This window comes from Amphibalanus amphitrite, unplaced genomic scaffold (assembly GCF_019059575.1).
Source record: "Amphibalanus amphitrite isolate SeventyFive unplaced genomic scaffold, NRLGWU_Aamphi_draft 000315F_arrow, whole genome shotgun sequence".
Lineage (NCBI taxonomy): Eukaryota > Metazoa > Arthropoda > Thecostraca > Balanomorpha > Balanidae > Amphibalanus > Amphibalanus amphitrite.
In genome coordinates this window covers 346,784-370,122 of record NW_024881810.1, presented here as the reverse complement: position 1 = coordinate 370,122, position 23,339 = coordinate 346,784, and the positions used below count along the sequence as shown (strand labels likewise).

The 23,339-nt window shown below is 51.8% G+C and overlaps 1 protein-coding gene across 1 annotated transcript in view; it reads right to left on the bottom strand.

Moving 5' to 3' along the window:
* The window catches only part of LOC122388267 (pleckstrin homology domain-containing family G member 5-like), a 227,965-nt gene that overhangs the window by 199,551 nt on the left and 5,075 nt on the right, over positions 1-23,339 (bottom strand). The window contains exon 2 of the mRNA XM_043379187.1: positions 6,917-7,261. Coding sequence (XP_043235122.1) covers positions 6,917-7,256 — 340 coding nt within the window. The 5' untranslated portion in view covers positions 7,257-7,261. The remainder of the gene's footprint in view (positions 1-6,916; positions 7,262-23,339) is intronic.

Genomic DNA, 23,339 nt, shown 5'->3' with positions numbered 1-23,339 from the left:
TATGGCTGTCACCGTCCCATTTACACGTCCTCCCACGTCTTCGTAAAGCCGAGCATCGCGCCAGTGTGTTAGTAAGTGGTCTTCACACCACCGGGAGATATGCGCGTGGCGCCTTCACACTTCGTAACCGGGGCCCCTCTGCGCGACCTTGATCGAGAGAGCTTGTGTTGTTTGGTGGTAGTATTGGGATGAATGACGCAGAAATAGGTGTTCGTAAAAATGCATTTGCGCTAGCAATTATATATTCATGACCTTTTAAATATTTTATGTTGCTACAACTAACGACACTTCGGAGTAGAGATGTCAATCGGATACCAACTTTTTGGTATACCGATACCAAACCGATACCAACTTGGTATTTGGTATTTCAATCGTAATGTGTTTGGTATTTTGTTGGTATCATGAACCCTCAATAATGTATAAAAGGCTAAGAAATCGGTATAAAGTTGGTATTTCCCTCATTTTTCCAAGTTGGTTTGGTTTCGGTATTTCCCCATGGGTTTGGTTGGTATTTGGTTTGGTATCGGTATTCAGATTTACCGTAATTGACATCACTTCTTCGGAGCAAAGCGATTAAAACAAAAATAAGGGCCATGAACGAGATCCGTTGGACTCCAGCCAAGTCATCATCAGTCATCACCACGGTTCCCGGTCTGCCACCGTGGCGACTGGACACCTCATCAGCGGCTCACGACTGGGCTAGCCGTGACCTGGTGCGGCGCCGGTCGGCGCTGATGAGGTCAGTCGGTTTCAGCGCGTCACCGCTGGCACAATGGCACTGCGAGCCGATCGGGACGAGATAGACGGCCGGGCGCCGCCCCCGAGAGCCGGCCGCCCCCGCCCCACCGCCGGCGGGTCAGCTGCCACCCCCCCCCCCCCCCCGCCCCCGCCCCCGCCGGGCCGAACCAGTGACCGCCACAAGGCAGCCGTCAGAGCCGGCGGGCGGTCGCCTGATGCTAGATCTAATTCGTGATTATTTCACCGTGCAGTGAGCCAGCACCGCTGGACTGTCTGCGATATGTATGGATATTTATGGCACAGTTGACTGGGTGAAATTAAACTCATATTCTTGAGCACGCGGTAGGAAAAGTGGAATAAAGAGAGAAGACAAAAAGGAGATGACAGGAGAGGAGATGAGAAGAGAGGAAAGGAAAGGAGCGGGAGCTGAGGCGAGTTTGGAGGCGAACCATCGGGAGGGACTCGACGCCACAGCTATGAGCATTTCGTAACCGTTAATGTGAACTACGCGTCGCCTGTTAATTTGATTCCAGCCCACATTTTTGTAATGGGCGAGATAAGATCTCAATAGGCAGTGAGCATGCGCCCGAACCAAGCAGCGTCGAACAGAAGTTGTTAATGACCAGACTGAAATTATAGTGATCTTAGTGATCTACTCGATGAGAGCGAACTGGCCTTCACGAGTAGAATCGGTCGCGCGCTGCTCGTTTATTTGAGGTTATGGTTATTAAGCTATCAGAATGCATTGATCACTGGGTCAAAGCAATACCCATCTTTCAAAAGTAAAGATTGGTTTGTCACTTTCGGTCAATTTCGTATCGTTGAACATATCGCATCACGCATTCACTGAATATCGATATGATAAGAGAAAGCATAGTCACGAATGATGGGAATCAATAAGGAAACATGAAGCTTCGTGCATATGGATGTTTAGACTTTAGTGTGAGAAAGGGACCATATTTTTAAAATGCGTCTAGAGAGCTTGCCTACCCCGTACCTAAAAAAAATATTTAAAACAAAGATGCTACGTGCAAAAAAACATGCAAATGCAATACTGATTACTTGATTAGGTATGCCATCACTGCCATAGCCGTAAGACATTTTTATCTCAATCGCCATTGCACGCCCAACGCGGAGGAGAAAGAACGATCATAAGAAGATGCAGGTTATTCCTCGTGGTATTCCAGATTATGCTTGGGTGTCCAAAAATAATATATGTATAGGCCTATTTCCCCTCAAGTGAACTAAATCCTCTTCATAACTAAAAAAAAAAAAACGCGCAATATTATGCTGATGTCCAACCATTCGAAGCATAACACTATATAGACAGGTCAAATGAGACGGCTACGCTCATCAGTAAATGAGAACAAAGCATAGTTGGGAGTTGGGAGCGTCATTAAAAAGTTTCACGCTGTCTGCTGCTGGAGCTCGCGACCACAGCGCCACTAGCCGGAGTAAGAGAAACTACTAGTTCAGCCCACCTCGTATGGCGCTGCTTTCCACCCTCCACCGGACTGACGCTCAGTTCACAGATGGCGCTACTAGGCGGTGGTGCCCGCTCACCAGATATGTTAAGCTGCCCTGCCGCTAGTTAGAGAGGATGCGACGGTTCAAACAAACCTCACATCGCCTGAGATGACATTTATTGGCAGGGTCGTAAGGTCAAAGACTTTCAACCTCACCACAGTGTCGAAGGAGCATGAGCCCCAGCCGTGGAGTGAACACGGTACGGGTGTGTCATGTCATTGGACCTAAAAGTTTTGAGGGTTTGCATCCATAGATGGCGCTACCCCCTGCCACGCTGCGCTCAGGCACAGGTGGCGCTCGGCGACAGTGAAAGATGGGACCAGATACCTCAAAATGACCATGACAACAATGACAATCGGACGTTAGGTCATAGGTGACCGGCTATTGAAGTTAGGAGAACAGGTGAGTAAATATAAGTCACGAGGAATAAAGAAAGCTGTGTTAGTGACAGAGAATGATGTTTCAAAGATACGTGTAACATGAAACATAGCAGCTAAATAGAAAAGCAAGGCAGTCACTGATCCAACATTCGTAGGGACTAAGTGGGTGTAAAAATTCACTTAACAAAAAGTAAGAGATAAAAAATGGTGTTACGAGACGAAAACGTGCACCATATGGATAAAGAAACCCGGTAACTCGTTCCGGGTGCGGTTAACTCTTTTTATCAACTAATTCACATACCATAGATATGGCAGAAGCAGTTGTAATTTACCAGCCCGACAAGACCACATCTTTTAACCCTAGATCCTTACGGAAAATGTCAAGGAACCCAGTCTCCGCCAGCAAACGACTAGATATCTAGAGACCCCGGGTGCACTATAGTATACATGGCTTCAGCGCCGTCTATATCGCTCCGATGTACTCCGAGATCGCAATAGCTATGGTCATACCTCAGACTGATCCAATGCCTGCCATCTGGTGCCAAAAACAAACCTTTGGTTGCAAAATTTGCCGCCAGGGGCCTTTTCGATTTCGCTACGTCGGGGCGACGGACGCGTTCAGGTGAGGCTCCGACATGTTTTCTTTTTTTCTTATTATCATGCCATGTTATCATCATTTTTGACATGTTGCTAGTTATGAGAAAGGTGCTGTGCAAATATGTGAATAGTTATTTTTGCTTTAGCGTTCGTAATTTTGACGAAATGTGTTATCGTACTTGATTGTATACTATAGTATACATCCGGACTTCAGACTATCATTTCATGCCACCCGATGATGCAAGTGCCCTATATCTTATATTCCACTCTCTTGAAAAAAAACTTTATTGTATCGTGACTGTAAGACACATATTAAGATAATTGTCATACCTAAACCACAAAATTAAATCCTACTTATTAAATGTGTATACTATGGTATCCATCAGGATTCGCTCGTTTCTTGATTTGTGTACTATAGTATACACTTAGGCTTACATTACAACAGGACATGTGCACTCAAGTATACATTCAGGACGTGAAGCGTAAACATACCTGTGGTTCCCACGGACACATTTCAATAATTATTGCGCTAAAACATGGCACAACGTTAGGGACCGGTTAGTATGGTGTTGCACACAAGTCAGTCGGGGTACCATTTCACACTCAGGCACGTAAAAGGCTCACCTTTGCGCTCTCTCGTTCATCGCCCTAACGGCGTTTTACTGGTATTTGATGGTAAAATACTGTTATTGAATGGAGAATAAATGGTCAAAGGTCAAACTACCAAAAGGGATCGTGGCGTCACAGTCTGCATGCCATCACTGAAAAGTTAGGTCGGATTATAGAGCGAAGTTTGATAAACTGTGCTGTTTTATAGGTGGCCTGTCGTCTGCCAGTATCAAGGCCATGCTCGAAGGACCTGATTCCGGATCCGATCTAGATGTCTCTGATTCAGGAGACGCCCAGTAAACATGCCGACGTCGGCCCGACCTCGGGTCGAGGCTCGGCCCGACGTCGGCCCAACGTCGGTTCAACCTCGGCCCGACATCGGCTGGACGTCGGACATGCCCGCATGTTCCGACGTCCAGCCGAAGTCCAGCGACGTCGAGCCGACGTCGGGCCGAGGTCGTTTGCCGAGGTTGACGAGATCGTTTGTCGTTGGACCGACGGGGCCGACGTCGGCATGTTTATTGGGACAACGCGCCAAAAATATCAACCGGCGGCGGGATTCGAGCCCCCCAGTCGCCGACGTCGGCATGTTTACTGGGACAACACGCCAAAAGCATCAGCCGGCGATGGGATTCGTACCCCGTGTTATTTGAACGCGAGGTTAGTGCGCTAACCACTAAACCACGCAGCCAGAGGGTTAGAGGGCCTTGGCCAGAGATCGAATTTAGTTTGTTTTGTTGGGTTATGCCCTTTCGGTCTGACAAGACCATTTCAGAGCCGGAAGGATGATAGGATGGAGACATTGGTCTTCTTGGCGAGCACCCTGGGTCCAGTTCATACAGAGTCCCTGGTCCCATTGCTGTTACGTGACACTTATTGGAAAGGGCGACCCCACAATGGATTCATATAGCCACTCAAACACACCTGCACCAACGTTTCCCAAAGTGTCCCTTTGATAAGTGGCACTTTGGCAAAGTGACACTTGCCGACTGGCCTTTCTATATGAACTGGGCCCGGCCCTGGTGAGTTGCCGGTGCTGAGCCTGACCAAAGGATAGGCCGGACAGCCCCCAAGCACTCACCGCACCCGGCTACGGGCGAGCTAGGCTTACGGGCAATCCCAAATGGGTTAAAATTTCCCGTCCAGTCCGGATCAGGGGGTTGCGGCGTGGAGGAAGATTTGAGTTTCCTGAGGATATTTTGAATACAGAAGCTCTTTATGAAAAATGAAACATGCATTTTATATTATTTCAACGGTCAAAACAGCGGCCGATACCGGTCCGACGTCGGCCCGACGTCGGCTGGACCTCAGCAATTGATCTCGGTCCGACGTCGGCCCGACGTCGGCCCGACGTCGGCTGGACCTCGGCTGGACGTCGGTACATGCGGGCATATCCGACATCCAGCCGACGTCGTGCCGAGGTTGGATCGACGTCGGGTCGACGTCGGCATGCCGATGCCGAGATGCCGACGTCACCCCCACGTCGGCCGACGTCGGCATGTTTACTGGGCGAGTACATCCCTCGAGTCGATCCTGCTCCTGGGTCCGACAGTGAGAGTGACCTCGAGTTAGGTAATCAAGATGTCACCCCCAATGCTCCTGAGTATGTTTACAACAAGTATGTTTTTTCCATGCAGATATCACCTCAAAAGGTTTAGAACACATCAGCCCATTCATCACATTGCTAGACATTGTCGATGCGACCCTTAAAAAGCATATTTATCACTTTTAATATTAACAACCAAGTGCAAAAAAATAAGTTCTGAAACCGAATGTATACTATAGTATACAGGTCACTGCGCATGCGCATTGGGGCATATGGCCAAAACGACTGGAAATTTATCAATCGCACCACTTAAGCAGACTATATTCCAAATTTCGTCTTTTTTATCTGTAAACTTGCTCTCGGGTCTCTAGAGGATATAACGAGCCGTTTTGCTGCGACTGCTACCCGAGATTGAAGGACCTCGAGCAGCCGATCTCGTGATTTTTAACTATTGTCCCGTGACTTAAGATTCGTAAACGTGATATATAATCCATGCGTCGTGCCTCATGATATCTATATAACCCGTGACTCACTACTCGTGACAGGTAGCTCGTGAATCTCAGCCACGCCCCCGTGAGTCACGCTCCCCCCCCCCCCCCCCCACCTCTCCTCTCCTCTGCATCCGCCGTCAATCGCCCTTCGCCCGCACCTGTGCATCCAATGACCCCCATAACTACAGTACCTTACAGTCCGCACTCCGCATGATTGAATAATAATCATTCCTAGTCTGGGGCACACCCTACCGCCTAGTAAACAATGGGTCAAGGTCAGCCCGATTGGGCGGCGGCAGTACTCGGGAGGGAGACTATATGGGCGCTAATGAAGTAAGGGGTGTGGATACGACCACACCACTCCTTATTCCCGACACATCGGTATGCCTCTGTGTAATGAGCACGGGCTGAGCCACCAGCTGTGCTAGCTGGCGCTGAATCATGGGCCCGTCGATATTTTTTTTTTTAATATAAATTTAGCTCGAATGTTTGAATGGACGGATTGACAGAGCCGGAGCCCACGCTAAGCAGAGCTTGTTGCGTAGACCCCGACCCCTACCGTCCGATCGCGCAATTCCGGGTAACGGGAGAATTTAGATGCCAAAGTTTAACGTGCCCTTCAAAGCCGGACACGGCCTGTCCCACTCAACTGACTTCAACTGGCTGCGGCTGATCCCACCAACCGCAGACCATCCCCGTCAGGAGTCTCCAATATCGAGCGCCGGAGCGTCTCGAACCCGGGCTCTCACTACCGGGAGTCCGATGCTCTACCAACTGAGCTACGGGACAGACAAATAAATGGCAGCCTTTTAGCCTGTCTGAACCTTCGATGAGCCTTTGGGTGCCCAACATTCACGCAACTCAGTCAATGACAACACTACTGACGCACTAATATGAGCTGATGCTACTCGTTTGAGATGCTACCTAGCAGCCCTCAATCTAATCAAAATAATATGTAGCTTAAAGCTAGGCCTACCCTTCGATACAAGCCCCAGTCACACCAAAATAGCCTCTCCCCGATCACTGACCTCTCTGGTTGATGCTGCGTCGCCGCCGTAACACGCCTGGCTGGTGGGGCGAGGGGACATCTTGTCCTGCCCTGCTCCCCAAGCTAGCGAGCTTGCTCGCAGGAGACGAGGTATCATGACTTAACCTGCTCCCCAAGCTCGCGAGCTTCTGAGCAGGGGACGAGGTCTCGTGACCTGTCCCTCGCCCCAGGCCGTTAGTCTTATACACAGGAGAGGACACCTCGTGACCTGTCCTGCTGCCGAGGCCGTTGGTTTTATGCGCTGGGGACGAGTCTGCATTGCCGGTCGCCTGAGTTGGCTTCACCAGCCACGGGAGATACCACTGAGGATTGTCCTTCATAGCGCCTGTGAACACACAAAACAAACCCACGGTTAGTGTGGTTAGAGCTAGACCCCAGGGCTCAGGGAAGCACTGAATGATCTGATAACGCTTCACGTACTGGCGTGCGGTGTTGTTTTTCACCTGTGATATACTCCCACGCGTGATGGTTATCAACAGCAGCCTGTTAGAACCAGCACAAATACCGCCCACCGCGTCCGCTCAGGTGCGTGCAGTTGGGTGCACTCATTAGGGACAGCCGGCCGGTCTCTCGACCTGTGCACAATTACAGAGGTAAGCTGGCCGCACTCCGTGGCCTCGCGTGACGCTCCCTATCACGGCTGCTACACGACAGAGCCCGGCCCGTGATTAAGCACCGATCTTGGGTTATGCGCGGTGGGTGTTCCTTCTGAAGGCAGCGGCATCTCCCTTAGTTCAACAATTCCACTAATTACTGGAGAAAGCCATCCGACGTTGCATTTATTCAGCTTTCATCAACGACGCTTGAGATGGTAGTGCAATTACAAACAAACATGACGATTGTATTCGTTATATTTTTGCTTGAGCATGCAACTACATACAAAGAAAAGGCGTGAGGTGAAGCATGCACAAATGGAAAGTGGTGGAAACATTCATTCATGGTCTCATCCAAGGGGGTTTTCGCCATAGAGCCTGATAATAACTTGCGCGACTGCACAATTTTGGACATTTTTTAAAGAATATTTTGATCTCAGCATGCGAAGGGACTTGGGTATTCGATAGAAAATCTATCTGATATCCATCTGAAATTCAGGAAAAGCTAGGTCACGATTCATCCAAAGACACAAATAGGCACTCAACTACACCAGCAAACAAACATCCTGAAAGCAGACACGGATTGCGCCCATGCCGTGAAGGTCAATCTCGCCTGTTCTGCCATCATTTCCTGTGCACGACAGATGACCATTAGACCATGCGGTCACGCACGGAACCACGCACGGCCTTGGGGCGCAGCCGGCCCGCACAAGACGTGGTGCGTTCTCGGCAGCCATAAGAGCGGTGATTAGTGCTTTCAGTTGTTAGTTATCAGGTCGGGTTCATGTGGGCAGGAGCTGGGGAAAGGTGCAACAGATGGGGACGAAGGGCGGTCGGAAACTCCTCAGCGTCTGTCCTATCGCATTTAGTCAGTGTCATCTACCCAGTCCCTAAGTGGATGTGACAAGGCAAGACAGTCATTTCAGCCTTCGAATAAAACATGGCCTCACGCTCCATCAAGACAGAACGAAGACTTAAGAATGTCAAACACCATCCGCTGAGCCTTGAAGGTCCGCTACCGCTGACGCTTCCTATACGCAAGCCAAGACCATCGAAAAAAACATCCCCACGGCAGGACCGCTGAGACGAAATCCCTCGGAAGGCGTTGACCGCAGCCTGGGAGCTACACGAACGGCGGTCCCAGGGATAGGTGCGGGACGGTCCACACCGGACTCGTCACCCACATGGTACCGTGAGGAGGCGGCAGCGGATAGCGTCAGGTGTGAGATACTTCCGGCGTGTGACGCTCGAGAGCGCCATATTGGAGCAATTCAGGGAGCGGCAGATGACAGAGCTGAGTGACGTGAGAGAAGATGATGAGACGAGAAGGAAGCTGCTGTGGAAGATGGAAAGAGAAAGGTGGAGGTGAGATTGAATGTCAAAAAAGCCGATAAGAATTGGACGATTACATATTTGCCTGTTGCCACTTGCCAGGGCCTGGTGCAGAAGTATGAATAAAAAATGGTTATGTGTAAAAGCTAAATATTGGCTCATGGATCACTTCACAACTTGCAGCTAAATGCTTCCAATATACTGTCACTACCAACATTTCCGCGCCCAATCTACCTTCGAACTAAGTACATGGTACAACTAATGCCTGCGACAGATTGGACTGTCCCTGTCCGTTATCAATAAACGGCATTAGCCAGAAGTCAAACTTCGTCGTTTAAATTTGAAAGTTTTTTCTCTTCATCTCCAGCACATAAACCAATTTCGATGCCTCCGACAAGCTAGCACGACTGGCAAAACGGGGACACAGCAATGGTGAAGCACTTAACCTGACAATTGCGATCAATGAGCGCGGCTTAACGGGTTGACATTATGAATGCTGCCTCGTGGCCGGCCCGGTCGTCATCCTTTCTCTCGACAGAGTCCATAAGGGCGCGGCCTTCACACTGCTTCGGTCGTTCGAGTCGAGATCACTGGAGCGTGTCCACCGCGAGCAGAGCTGACGCCAGCGGCGACGGGAAGCGCTTCCCTCCGTCTCCTCCACTAACAGACTGGAGAGAAGATTCAACGACAGAGTCTCTTTGGCTGCTGTGATGGTCGCCATCATTAACACCTAGTTTTTCCATGTCACTGGAGGGGAGACACATTTTTCATCGTCGGAATGACGAGGTTTTATTGTAATGGTTTGGCTTTCACGCGTCAAGTTTGTCATAGGAGGAGTGATTCTTGAAGTGATACAAATGAGCTGTCCAACACTCTTCGTTTCTTTCATTGTTAAGCTAGAACAGACTATCACCTGAGCTTCGAAGGCAAATGGAAAGCATTTGGCTGCATTTGGATCAGTGGTTTAGCCTGTTAGTTTAAGAAGGTATCGTGTTATTTTATATAAAAAGTAACTTAAAGTTAGGGGCAGACCATTTTCATTTAGGAGCACTGCGGATTCACAGACGAAATTATAATTACCCTGACCTCTCGGCACAATAATACTTCCTCTTACTTTCATCGCATTCACCGATCGTTTTAAAAATTAGCCCATTTCTAATGGCCATGGCGCCGTACTCCCGTCTAATGGCATATGACTAATGGTCTGACCAACTAATAGAAAAACGACTGGCGACGCCTGATGGTAAATGGTCGGTCCGCCCTAATACATTACAGGTCAATGGAATAGAATGTGATGAGCCTCGCCTGGACACCCTCAGAGAGGTAAAGCAAGCCTTTCGACGATCCATCATATCCAGAATTGAGTCATGATGTGACGAAATTAGATCAATCTTCTGGAAAATTCAGTAGGTGTAGGCCATCCTCAGACTCGCCGGAACAGTGATGAACCGTATGCCACGACTGTAGTAAAGCGAGGGCCAAGGGATGAGACGTAACACGGTATAGGCAGGGGAAGTTGAGAGAGGTTCGATTTAAGCGCAACTATTCAACTGCAGTTACACCCGACTGTTTCATGGGGTCGATCTGACAAAACCGGTCGCCTCAAGGAAAGGCTTCTCCGTCCTGGCGAACAGATGACTAATCTAGCTCTCGATGTGTCATTGACAGGATTCTGATGACTGATAAGTTAAAAAGTCAAAGGCGAGGCGACCTGATGGATGACAGGTCACAGGGCAGACAGTGACTGGCCAGAGCTGGCTCAGCACCATGACAGGACGTGAGGGCATCACACAAGATGTTTAACTTCCCTAAATGTGAAAATCACGCGGTGCGTCACGCTTTGCTCAGAGACTCGTGCATAAAACGCTAATAATGAGCGTGATAAGCGGACTGTCAGGAGCGTCCTGACCATCCATGCACGAGACAGGTGGGACCCCGGAGACGGCCGGCTGCTTTTACCTGTCACGAGCGCTAATGTTGTGCATATGGTAGCGCAGAAGGCCACGAACCAGTGATGCTAGAAAAAAAAAAACGTGATATTCCCAAATCGCCATCAGTGCTCAGTTGAAAAAATGCCAACATACGGAAAATGCAGGTCGAAAAAGAAAACAAATATATTCAAGCTATGTCAGCAAAAAAGCAAGCAAGATATTATATATAAATAAATAAAAATTCAAGCAGAAACAAGAGCAACAATTGACTAAACTCGGACAACCATCTGTCCCACATATAGCCGCCCGATGTTTCTTCATCCCCCATTTACTAATGACTGTATCTAGCGTCGGTCGTTTGTCTGCGATCATTAATTAGTCAGATAATGTATAGCATATGTATAGCCAGGGCGCAGATGGGATGTCCCTCTGAAGTAATGGACAGCCATCACTAGCGTCCGGGCGTCAGTCGAACATGACACCGTGAGTGATGACCGATCAATATTTTAGACAGGACTGAACTCCTGTAACTCAGGATAGGTATTACTTCAAGTGATGCATTATGCATGTGAGTACACTTGAAACCCAGCGCTTATATGGGCGCGTTTTCATTTAGCGTTGGTGACATTTTCCACGCCTGAGAGCGTCGGGGCGGCACTGGCTGTCTTGCGTCACCTCATCTGAAGTTGTGTATCAGCGTCTGGTAAATGAGCCCATCGATCTAAGACAGACATCAACTAAAGGTACCAGCTCCGTCTTCACGAAACATGAGGTAGTGAGACTCGCAAAAATATTTTAGCAGCGGAGTTTACTTAGTGGAAGTGTGAGTTTCTTTTCAGTTTTGGCCAATTACACATGGATGTTTCTCTTTGCTGACATGATGGTCATGGAAAGAGATTATCACGATCTCAGATACACCACAACAACAGGAGTAAAAATACGCCTGTAGCAAACAGTGTTGAGTTCCGCGTGACCGCAAAATCTTTTCAAACTGCACCGTTAAGTCGTGATAACAATAAGGAACAATGAGTGAGGATCAGTCGAGAACACGTCTCTCCCTTCTACCATTGTTGGCTAGAAATAAGACCGTGCCTACAGACGTGTCTCAGGAACAGACGTGTCTCAGGAACAGATCAACAGATGCCTAAACACCATCCCAGAGACCGGTACCGCCCGCCTGTTGATCTGCTTACACCTCAGCTCGCCGACCCCGCCCATGGCAGCTCGTGCGCCGCTCCGGCGTCGACCCGGCGTGTAATCCGTGCCCCGCTGACCCGGTCGGCCGGTCAGAGGTCCGTCGGCCGACCCTCTGAGCTCCATTAGTCGCTGATGAGGTCCGTGAGGGGCAAAAACAGCCTATCGTCGCCTGCTCAGCGCGTGTCACCCCGGCGACCCCGAGCCGTGGAAAGTCGGCAGTCGGAGAGACCGGCTGGGAGTCGGGTGGGGTTCAGACTTGGGGTCTGGGACTGTGGGGTTTAGAGAAAGAGCCGAGAAATTTGTAAGACCCGAGAAGGGCTTGAAAGTCGTGAACATCACTAACTAGAGAACGTGAGTCAAGTTAAAAACATGCAAAGTCAAGAGCCGCCCTTTGAAGGAGGAGATGAGATAGATAAGAAGAAGTGGTTGCTCAGCTGCTTAGAGTGAACAGACAAGATGGCACAGGATAATACGACAGGAGAAAGGAGCCCAGACGTTTGGAACTCAGGTAAAAAGAAAAAAAAAACCTTACGAAAGACAATGAGACAGCAGTGGACAAAAATCAGGTGGTAAGATAAGAGATAGGCACCAGAATGATACAAACAGAGAATTCAGTACAATGAAACCATATCGCGATCCCAGCGTCCTGGGCTCAGTGAACTGGGTCACCCTGCTGGTTGGTCCGAGCGGGGACCCTTTGAGCCTCTCCCCTAACGTCACCAGTCACGAATCGTATCGTGCCGCCAAGTCTGTCTCCAAATGGGCCCGTGCAATCGCAACCTTCTCCGCACCCGTCCAGTCGGAGAGAAAGCCCGCAACGAGAGAGAGAGAGAGATAGAGAGAGAGAGAGAGAGAGAGAGAGAGAGAGAGAGAGAGAGAGAGAGAGAGAGAGAGAGAGAGAGAGAGAGAGAGAGAGAGAGAGAGAGAGAGGAGATCACAGTGGGTGAGCGGACGTCCAAGTGGACGACCCAGACACAGAGATCACTGCGCGACCCCATGAGATGGCACAGCGTTTAATTGTCCATCACCTGTCACGGGCTAGAAGGAATGAAGTAGTTTGGTGAGCGCTACGCCGCCGTCGTCGTGAGAATACGATTGATGACATCTCGGCGATAAATCTAGTGATTACCCGCTGGATCAGCTCGGTGGAACGGCCCGTTTGCCTGTCCTCAGACCCACTCGGGTGTGGAACGGTACGCAGTGGACCGTTTGGCTCAGACATCGGTCATCCAGAGCCGAACGACCAGGTCCTGTCAACCTATGACTCGGATCCCCTTCAGCAGTTTTTACATCTCGGGAGCCAGTGCTTCACTGTGACACTGCCAGTGTAGTCTCGGAATCATCTTTGGCCCAAACACGGCAATGGGAGCCACTTCGTGGTCTCCCATGTCGTCATACGCGCAGACTGGTTGTAGCTTGTAGACCAGCTATGAATATACTGTAGGTATGGCTAAGACGGTGACCAATTGAAGTACTTGCGAGAATATATACGAGAATATGTAAGGCACTATAAATGTATATAGTCGGTGCTTTACTTGCTGACAAGGCCCTCGCCCGTCAGCTGCAGCTGCCTGTTCTTCATTCAATTTGTCATAGGTACTGCCTTTTATTTCCTTGATGTTTCATGCTGTGATGCATCCATCAGGTGGATTGATAAGTACACAGCGGAAATAAATAAAACCTATGTCATGTAAGCTGCATACTAAGTCACCAAGGTACACCAAGGTATAACAGTTTCAACGTGCAGAACACGAATATAAAATCTAGCAATAGTCAACATGTTATTGGCAATAATATGAAATCTAACAAAAGCAATAATATTTGGTACTGGTGAAGAGCTACGGCTCACCATAGACCTCTTTTTCGACCTGCATCGCGTCACGAATGTCTCCGCGTGGTGAACCTGCCGCACACGCTACAAAAAGCACCTTCACTCGAACCTACGGTCACGACTCCTGGACACTTGGATTGAGCTCGACGCGTGATGAAACGAAGAGATGATGGGACAGGGGACGGAGACGGAGACGGTACGAAGACAAAAGGAACACAAAATGGAGACGAATTGGAGACGAAACGGAGACAGAACGAAGACGGAACGAAAATAAAAAAGAGACTAAGAGAGAAAGCAAGTATGATAGTATACGTTCTGCATGCCTCTATTGCATGCAACAACAGAAACATCAAACAACCCCCATTTGCCGGCGCTGAACGCTTGCAATCACCAAACGAGCGTTTGTCGTTCGTCCTTGGACCGCCCCATCGGTTTCTCGAATCGGTGTCACCACTCGACTGTATACCGTCACCCGGTGATTTGCAGAGGCCAGCCACAACTGCCGCCGTTTAACGGTTGCAGACCCGGCCCAGATGGCAGGCCGACCGGCCGGCGGTGCGGCGGCGCGGCGGCGGCGCCCGGGGCCGCTCAGTTCTCATCAGTTGCCCAGCCTTGAGCAACAGCGCCGTTCAGTGTCACCTCACCTCGCCGCTCCGACCACGCCCGTCGGCTCCGCTGTGAGTCGCCGCCGACGGTCACGACAGGCGGCCACAGGAGGCGACCCGCGGAGCCGCGCACTTGACCCGCCGCGTCGCCAGCACCGTCACGCCGGTCACATGAGGCCAGATTGCGTCAGAGTGGCCGTGTTGTGCACATGTTGTTTGGCGCTGACTTTGCCAAACGGCGTGCTCGCTCACGACATCGGCAGTAAGGCGGTGGAGTAAGTAATGGCTACGGCGCCTTTATGAGATGTTTCGAGTCACTTTAGTTGATAAGTATACTCCAGTTGTCGATAGAATGGTAGGTCGTGATACCGATCCAGTAATAAAGTGACTGGCAATGTCATTACAGGAGAGTTAGATCTCGCAACGAGAGACATGACAGTGCGGGGTGGGAAAGGTCACGGAGAAGTACCTAAATTTAGCCGGTACTGAAAAATTAAATGAACTTGAACTGTCATAGAAAATGTTTTTACCAGGGTACACTCGAATTAGTCATTAACAGAGTGTCGGTTGTCCGAGGGGCGCCCATGGCTGGGGCGGCTAAGATATTTGATAGGTTTTTACGAGGCAAGGAAAACTGCTTTTGACATCTGAGTCATCGATAGTAGCTGGATAAAAAAAAAATGGTGGGTGATGGATCCAATGAATGCTTACTTACATACAAAGGTACCTACTATAATTTCGTAAAAATGAAAGCTATAACCCAAAGATGAGCGAGAGCATCTGACTTCGGGTGTAGACGGGATAAGACTTCGGGTGTAGCGTCAGATTAGCGAAGCTCATATGAACTTCTAACGAACCGACTACAGAAGATAGCTATCGACACCATCGGATACCACAACCGCAGAGAGTTTCATCCCTTTTAGGGTCGAAAATCTTAATCGATCGCTATGATTTTGATAAAATTTCTCATTGTGCTCACTAGGGCTATGACCAGGGAGGGCTCAATCACTTCCGTCATTTCAGTCTATTGCGCGTTGCGCGTTTCGTGAGTATACTAAATGATTGACTTGATGACACAATGCTATGCAAAAAGACCGTAACCATCCGACTTTGAAAGAATCACCATTTTTTCGCGATAGCTTGCTTGAAATACCAGCTTGACAGTCAGTGACTACTATGCATAATTCACTACATGTGCGTGTACATTTGAGGCGAACAACACATTAACAACGCCGAAAATGAGCGGCTCTCAACTTTTGTAACAATGGGGGCTGCCGGTTCCAGCCCACACTAGCCTCTATAAGCACCTTAGGAGTTACGCCACTAAATCCCTGAGCAAACACAGCTGCCAGGTCTGAGCGCGTCTCGCCGTGGTGCTCACTTGGGCGTTGCGCGGCGCCGTGATAGTGCCCTCGTGGTCATCGGCGGCCGGCGGTAGGGCGCACGTGGCTGTTGTGGTCCCGATGGAATGGTGACGGGGGGAGGGAGGGGGTGACTGCGCCGCCCGGCGCCCGGGCCGAGGCAGCGGACGGTGTTATCTTAGGAAGGACGCTGGGGGAGTGGGGTCGGGTGGTCCCGACTGTTTGTGATCCCGCCGGTGCCACGGTCGTGGTCCCAGTCGCTGGTGTGAGTTCAGTGGTAAAAATATTGGCTTTGCGTAAATACGAGACGTCAGTCCCTGTGGGAGTGCGAGACGCATTGGAGGTGTCCAGTCCGTCCGAATGACTGACCTTGCGACGGGCAGTGCGAGGTTGCAAACATGCAACACTGCAGCGAGGGTGTCCGGCCCAGAGCGGGCCGACCCTGCGCCGGACAGAGTGAGTGTACTGATTGCGAGATTGCGTCGAAGGTGTCCAGTCTGTTTGAATGACTGACCTTGCGACGGGCAGTGCGGGGTTGCAAGCATGCAACACTGCAGCGAGGGTGTCCGGTCCAGGACGGGCCGACCCTGAGCCGGGCAGAGTGAATGTACTGATTGCGAGACTGCATCGAAGGTGTCCAGTCCGTCCGAAGGACCGACCTTGCAACGGGCAGTGCGAAATAGCAAACATGCAACACTGCAGCGAGGGTGTTCGGCCCAGGACGGGCCGACCCTGCGCCGGGCAGAATGAATGTACTGATTGCGAGACTGCATCGAAGGTGTCCAGTCTGTTTGAATGACTGACCTTGCGACGGGCAGTGCGAGATTGCAAGCATGCAACACTGCAGCGAGGGTGTCCGGCCCAGGACGGGCCGACCCTGCGCCGGGCAGAGTGAATGTACTGATTGCGAGACTGCATCGAAGGTGTCCAGTCTGTTTGAATGACTGACCTTGCGACGGGCAGTGCGAATTTGCAATCGTGCAACACTGCAGCGAGGGTGTCCGGCCCAGGACGGGCCGACCCTGCGCCGGGCAGAGTGAATGTACTGATTGCGAGACTGCATCGAAGGTGTCTAGTCTGTTTGAATGACTGACCTTGCGACGGGCAGTGCGAATTTGCAATCGTGCAACACTGCAGCGAGGGTGTCCGGCCCAGGACGGGCCGACCCTGCGCCGGGCAGAGTGAATGTACTGATTGCGAGACTGCATCGAAGGTGTCCAGTCCGTTCGAATGACCGACCTTGCGACGGGCAGTGCGAGATTGCAAGCATGCAACACTGCAGCGAGGGTGTCCGGCCCAGGACGGGCCGACCCTGCGCCGGGCAGAGTGAATGTACTGATTGCGAGACTGCATCGAAGGTGTCCAGTCTGTTTGAATGACTGACCTTGCGACGGGCAGTGCGAAATTGCAATCGTGCAACACTGCAGCGAGGGTGTCCGGCCCAGGACGAGCCGACCCTGCGCCGGGCAGCGGGAATGTACTGATAGTGAGACTGCATCGAAGGTGTCCAGTCCGTTCGAATGACCGACCTTGCGACGGGCAGTGCGAGATTGCAAGCATGCAACACTGCAGCGAGGGTGTCCGGCCCAGGGCGGGCCGACCCTGCGCCGGGCAGAGTGAATGTACTGATTGCGAGACTGCATCGAAGGTGTCCAGTCTGTCCGAATGACTGACCTTGCGACGGGCAGTGCAAGGTTGCAAGCATGCAACACTGGAGCGAGAGTGACCGGCCCAGGACGGGCCGACCCTACGGCGGTCATTATGAGCTGCAGTTATAGCGTTTGCTGTCACATTAGGCGCCAGAACCATACACATTACACAATAGCATAGACCGGGGTCGCAATGGCGTGCCGTCGAGACGACTGCGAACAGATATTAGTGTCATTGGCTGTGAATGCGTCGAGTGTCCCGAGCCATGGATCTCCCCGGTGCACGATACCTGTGAGTGCGGCGGTGATGGCGGCGCTGTCCATGGTAAACCGGTGAGGCGTTTCGCACGATTCGATTCAACACTGTCGGGATGGTTGAGGTAGTCGATGGCGCTAGCTGTGACGTCCGTCGCTCTCGGGGCGCGAGCGACGACTGGCGGGTAGCGCCGCGCACAACGCATGGCCGGCGGGTACCGCCGCGCACCACGCGTGCGCGTCGTCGTGCCCTCAGCTGATCGTGCGTGAGCTTGCGTTACCATTAACCATCATTTAACTGACCATCAAACAACCAGTAAACGACCTATTCGGAGCGGTGCCCGCTGACCGGTGCCGACCGGCAGCGCTGGAGGAGCATCTCTCTTCGGGTATACCAAGCCGCCGCCTTCGACGCAGAGGTATTATAGTTGCGTTTTCATGGAAAACCAAGGTCGTTCTGCGTGGAAGGAGCGCTTTCGCTGGTCGCGCGGCGGCTGCGCGGAACGCGCCGCATTGTGCTGCGCTGCGCCCTTTGTCGACCTATCTGACGCATCAGACGTAGATCAGAGCCGTTCCGCGGCGTGCGCCGAGATCGTGATCCGTTCAGGACCCATGAAAGGACGGCGGCGAAGTGGAGGTGGCCAAGGTAGCGGAGGGAAATGGCGACAAAGGTTGCTGGCAGGCGTCTGATTGGCGGGGATAGCTTACCATTTCGAGTCGCCGCATTACTGTTGACAAGTCACCTCACGCGCATCAGCTTAATGATAGAAACGCGTCAACGTCATCTTTGCCCAGCAACGTACCCTACCAGCGCTCTTCACCGCCTTCGAATTCCAGTCGAGTTCCAAGCTATCGTCAGCCAGAGAACCAGTGCAATCCGAGTCCCAATCGCAGCTCCCAGTTTCGTTCGAGATTCAGTCCGGTGGTTTCGTCTCTTCCCACCCTCACTCCCGTCCCGCCGTACCACCCGCCAGGCCCGGTTCCGGCACCACCTGGCGCGTTTCACGGCTCGGCGCCGGTGCCAGCCGAGCGGGCCACGAGGCGCGCGAGGTCGCCGCCAGCCCCGCCGCCGCCGTCTTTACGGCCGGTGAACGGTTCGCGCTCAGTTACGCCGTTTATGGGATGTCGTCGACCCCCGCGATCGGTGTGGTTGTTTTAAAACGGCCGCTCCCGCCCTCCGCACCGTGATAACAGCATCGGTCACGGAATCAGCCGGTGCGGGCTGATGAAGTTGCTTCTTTGCTTCGTTGAAAGGTTGTAGGTTGGAAATGAACAATGAGCTACTCGACCTCGAGTGCATGAGTTTTATCGAGCGACACATAACGTACATTTATGCACAAGATCTAGTGCGTATGATTATTTCGCTGTCCACTAAGGTAACCAAGGCGTAAAGATAACAAGTTACTTTCACCCCTAGACATTCTCGCCGTTCTTGTTTCAAAATCAACATGATCGCGTTGCAAAGAATCGGTGAAGGTCAAGTACAGTCTATCTCCTAACCGAATGATATGCTCCAGGAGTTCGGAGGCCGTTTGGGACTGTGCTGTAACCGTGGCTGCCGAAAACAGCGCCACCGTAAGTGATTTACTGGGCCGCAGGTCCACCCAGGCTTCCCAAGTTTCCAAGCAACGCCCACGGCTCGGCGGGGCGCTGCCAGCCACTTCACTCAGAAGTTCGTCAATACTCCGCCCATCGGCGGCGGTACAGAGCTGCGGGGAGCCGGCGGCCGCCCCCGCCGCCGCCCCCGCCCGCGGCACAGACCTCAGGTGGGAGGAGGCAGTCGCCGCCGCCGTCAGGGCGCGACGCGGCGGCCACCCGAACGCAGCCATTAGAAACCGGGCCGCAGCCCACAGGAAAACAACACAGCACACCGAGCCGCCCGTGCCAAGCAGATGGAGGCGGGCGAGCCGGGTGTGAGGCAGATCCCCGCAGATACACGCTCTCGACGACAGAGCACGACGCATGGAACATGGCCGGACCCGCTCCCCGTCAGTTTCAGTGAGCGTTTACGCATGTGCTACGCATAAACAAGGAGTCAACTGCAAGAGAAAACAGGAAAACTGGAAAGGGACAACACGTCGCCCACGTACCGAAAAAAGCACCACCAAGTTGACGTGCCATAACGTACCGTAACGCTAAATCATTCGACACATCCGGTATCGAAACAGCCCAAACGGCGCTTCCTTTGCCACCGAGGAGCCTCGTCTCCACCGTGGCGAAACGGACCAGCGACATTTCGCCAGATGCGCCGCGCACTACCGGCGTGGGGCGCGGCACCGCTCGGACGAACCCTGATGGCGAAACTGACGCGCGTCGGTTCCGGTCGATCGCTCGGGTCACAGCGTCGCCCCGGAGGTCATGGGTCACATGAGGTCGTCCCAAGTCATAAAAGGGGTCGCGCAAGGGTCGCGCGCGCACCGGGCGCCGCCCCTTGCGCAATGGTCAACATGCGACGACCCGTGGAGCCAGCCACAGCCAATGGCACTGCCGGATGCAGAGAGGATTGCATAGTCAGCTTTACAACGCCACAAGCTTATTAGTGGTTTCGAGTAAGCGAAAATGGGAATAAACGTACTAGCTAAGTGAAAAATAAGTATCCAGTGTGCGAATCCGTTTCAATACTGTTGCATACGAGCCTACAAATAATTGAAAATGAGATGCATAACCTACTGGCTACATGATAACCCATACGATAGCGATCAATTCATTTTTCTACATAATGAAATGCTTTACTACTCATCAACGTTTACGTGGCTGAGTTTACCAACCAAATATCTAACAGTCCGTCTTAGGAACCACTCCAAACAGGCAGGCAGTAAGCCAGCATCACCATCAGTCACATGCCCGCTGTTCACCGTCCGTAACACGCTCCGACACACAACAGAGGAAGAAGAGGCGGAGAGAGATACTGTGACGGAGACACTGTAAGGAGGAGGGAGGGTACCTCCCGCCACACAGAACACCGTCACGGACCGAGAGACACGTCTCCGAGCTGCGGGGCCATCCACCCCGGCCGGACGGAAGTCGAGGAGACGGCGGCGAACGGTAGTCGGAGACGGGGAGAGACAAAACACGGCGAGCGTGCGACGCCGGCGAACATTCGTCTCCGGCCGGCGGTGATTAGGTGGCCGCCCGGACAGCAGCGATTGGTGCGTGTTCATCAGCTGTGGTCGGCGCTGGTTAGCGGAGCAACTCAACGGTGACGCGGTGGTGGTGGCTCAGAATTGAACAGAAGTTCGAGGCAACGCTACAAATGATTGGAAGCAAACTTTACTTTTGTAACAAGTTCTCTGAACACCAGCTCATGACCAATGCAGATTGAGAATGTATTTTCTTATGAAACGCGAATCTTAGCTTCAAGATTACGCACACTTTAGCACCAATTTATGGGTGCTAAGGTTACGGGATCCCTCACTGTCCGAAACTTGGGGGTCACGTTTGATCAGAGTCTGTCTTTCTCAGATCACGTGACCGATGTCGTACGGCGTGGCACTGGTATCCTGAGCGGTTTAAGCCACAGAAGACACTCGCTGCCCAGGGACACACTGACAATACTGGTGCAGGCTCTGGCTGTGTCTATTGTCCGGTATTGTATCAGTGTCTATGGCTGCTGCGGTGTGACCCAGCTGTCCAGAGTTCAGAAGCTACTGAACTTCGGTGCTCGGGTGGTGTCTGGCCGACGTAGGTATGACCATGTCAGCGATGTCATGAAGACCCTGAAGTGGCTCTCTGCTGAGAACTTGTGGCGGTTTCATTCGGTGACTCTGCTCAAGAGAATGCTAGCTACGGGACAGCCTGAGTCGCTGCGTGAAGGCATTTTTACCCGTCGCAGTGTTCATGGTAGGGAGACCCGCCAAGCTGACTTTTTCGAGACCCCAGCGATCCGCACAGAGTCAGGCCGCCGACGGTTTCTTTATTCAGCCGTGACAACATACAACTCACTGCCACCAGCCGTGCGAGGCCTGGGGCCGCGGCAGTTCAAAGCCCAGTACCGAGCACTGCTACTCCGAGAGCAGTATGGCGATGAGGACCCGTGAGTGTGTTTTGTATGCGTGTGCTAAGAGCGAATGTTTTATCCATCACATCTTCCAAATGACATGACGCCCGGAATAGCCGTTCTCGAATGGATGGGTTTGTCGCGACGTGAAATAAATAAATAAATAAATAAACACTTACCGGCATGCATGTTACCAAATAATGTCTCTCAGAAACAAAACGTGACGTCTGCTCACTCCCGATGACTGCATTGGGACACAAGACAACATCACCAGCAGACCCGAGCCACTGAGTGGCCCACCATCCCGGCCTCACTTGGCTTATCTCGCGTTTGACACAGCTGCTATCCATCGCGTCACGCCTCATCAGCCGGGGCTTGACGCAATCTCGCATAAAACCTCGCACGGGAGACTGATCTCAGCACTCCGGGGTCACGACGTCGTCTCTCAGAGGTCACGGAGACACTGATCAAAGGTCACACTGACGCCGAGCTCAGAGGTCACGGTTACTGCGCTCAGATGTCAGCATATACGGCTTAGGTCAATGTGGAGCCCATTTCTAATTTGCAACGAAGTATGTTGGAGATGTTTGTTTTAGTATCGCGGGTACAATAGAGAATAAGCTGCACCACTTTGCCCGAACTTGTGATTGCATGAATGATACATTTCTGGTCACATTTCGTTCCACCGTAATTAATTTCCTCGGCAGATCAACACAAGGCTGTGCAGCCGCCCTTTCTCACCTGAATAGTGACCTGGATGACGGCTTTGACCAACACAGGTGTCAAAACAACTAACAACTGCATAAATAAATTAGCTACAAATGGGTCAGCACTGGCACCATCTGACATCTGGGATAATTAAACGCCATGCCCTGCAGATGAGCGGAGTGCCAGATCTCATTAAAATCTGGTCACAGTCCACTGGGCGGCATCTGCGCTGCAGAAGTGACAATCTCGCCAACACTATTGATAAACACACCGGTAGGTTTGGGAAAACAAAACCACAAGCTCGCGGTTCAATTTACTTCTTCAAATGATCCGCGATGTTCGGTGGGTTTTTACATCATCAGTTGGGTATAGGAACTTGACTAACACAAAACAGATACAAACTTGGCAACTGGGACGGGACGAAACAGTACGGAGTGAGACGGGATGGAACAAGACGAGACGGAATAGAACGGGACGGAACAGAACGGGACGTGGCATTGTGAGACGGGGTCGGGTGAATGGCTGACCGACCCGGTCCGCCGCACTGAATGACGCCCGACCGGTTCCTGATCAGCGGGCGTGGGTGGTCAGCTCTGCAGCGCCTCGCTATTCTTGCTTTTAACCAGCCGGACGACCGGCGACTACTTCTCGATGACCTCTCAGTAACCGCTTCGTGACCTCTTGGTTACACTGGTGGCCGCTTTGTGACCTCAGAATGATCACACTGCAGTGAAGGATCAGTGATCTTTAGATTTTTGATCTTTAGATGACCTCTCAGTGACCTCTTGTGACCTTGCAGTGACATCTTGGTGACCTTGCGTGACCATGGTGACCCCTCAATGATATTCATGGCGTCACAGAGACTCTCAAACAACCGACGTGGAATAGCGAGGCCGGCAGCCGGGGTCCCTCTCCGGTCAAAACAGCCCCGCGGGCGGGGTCGG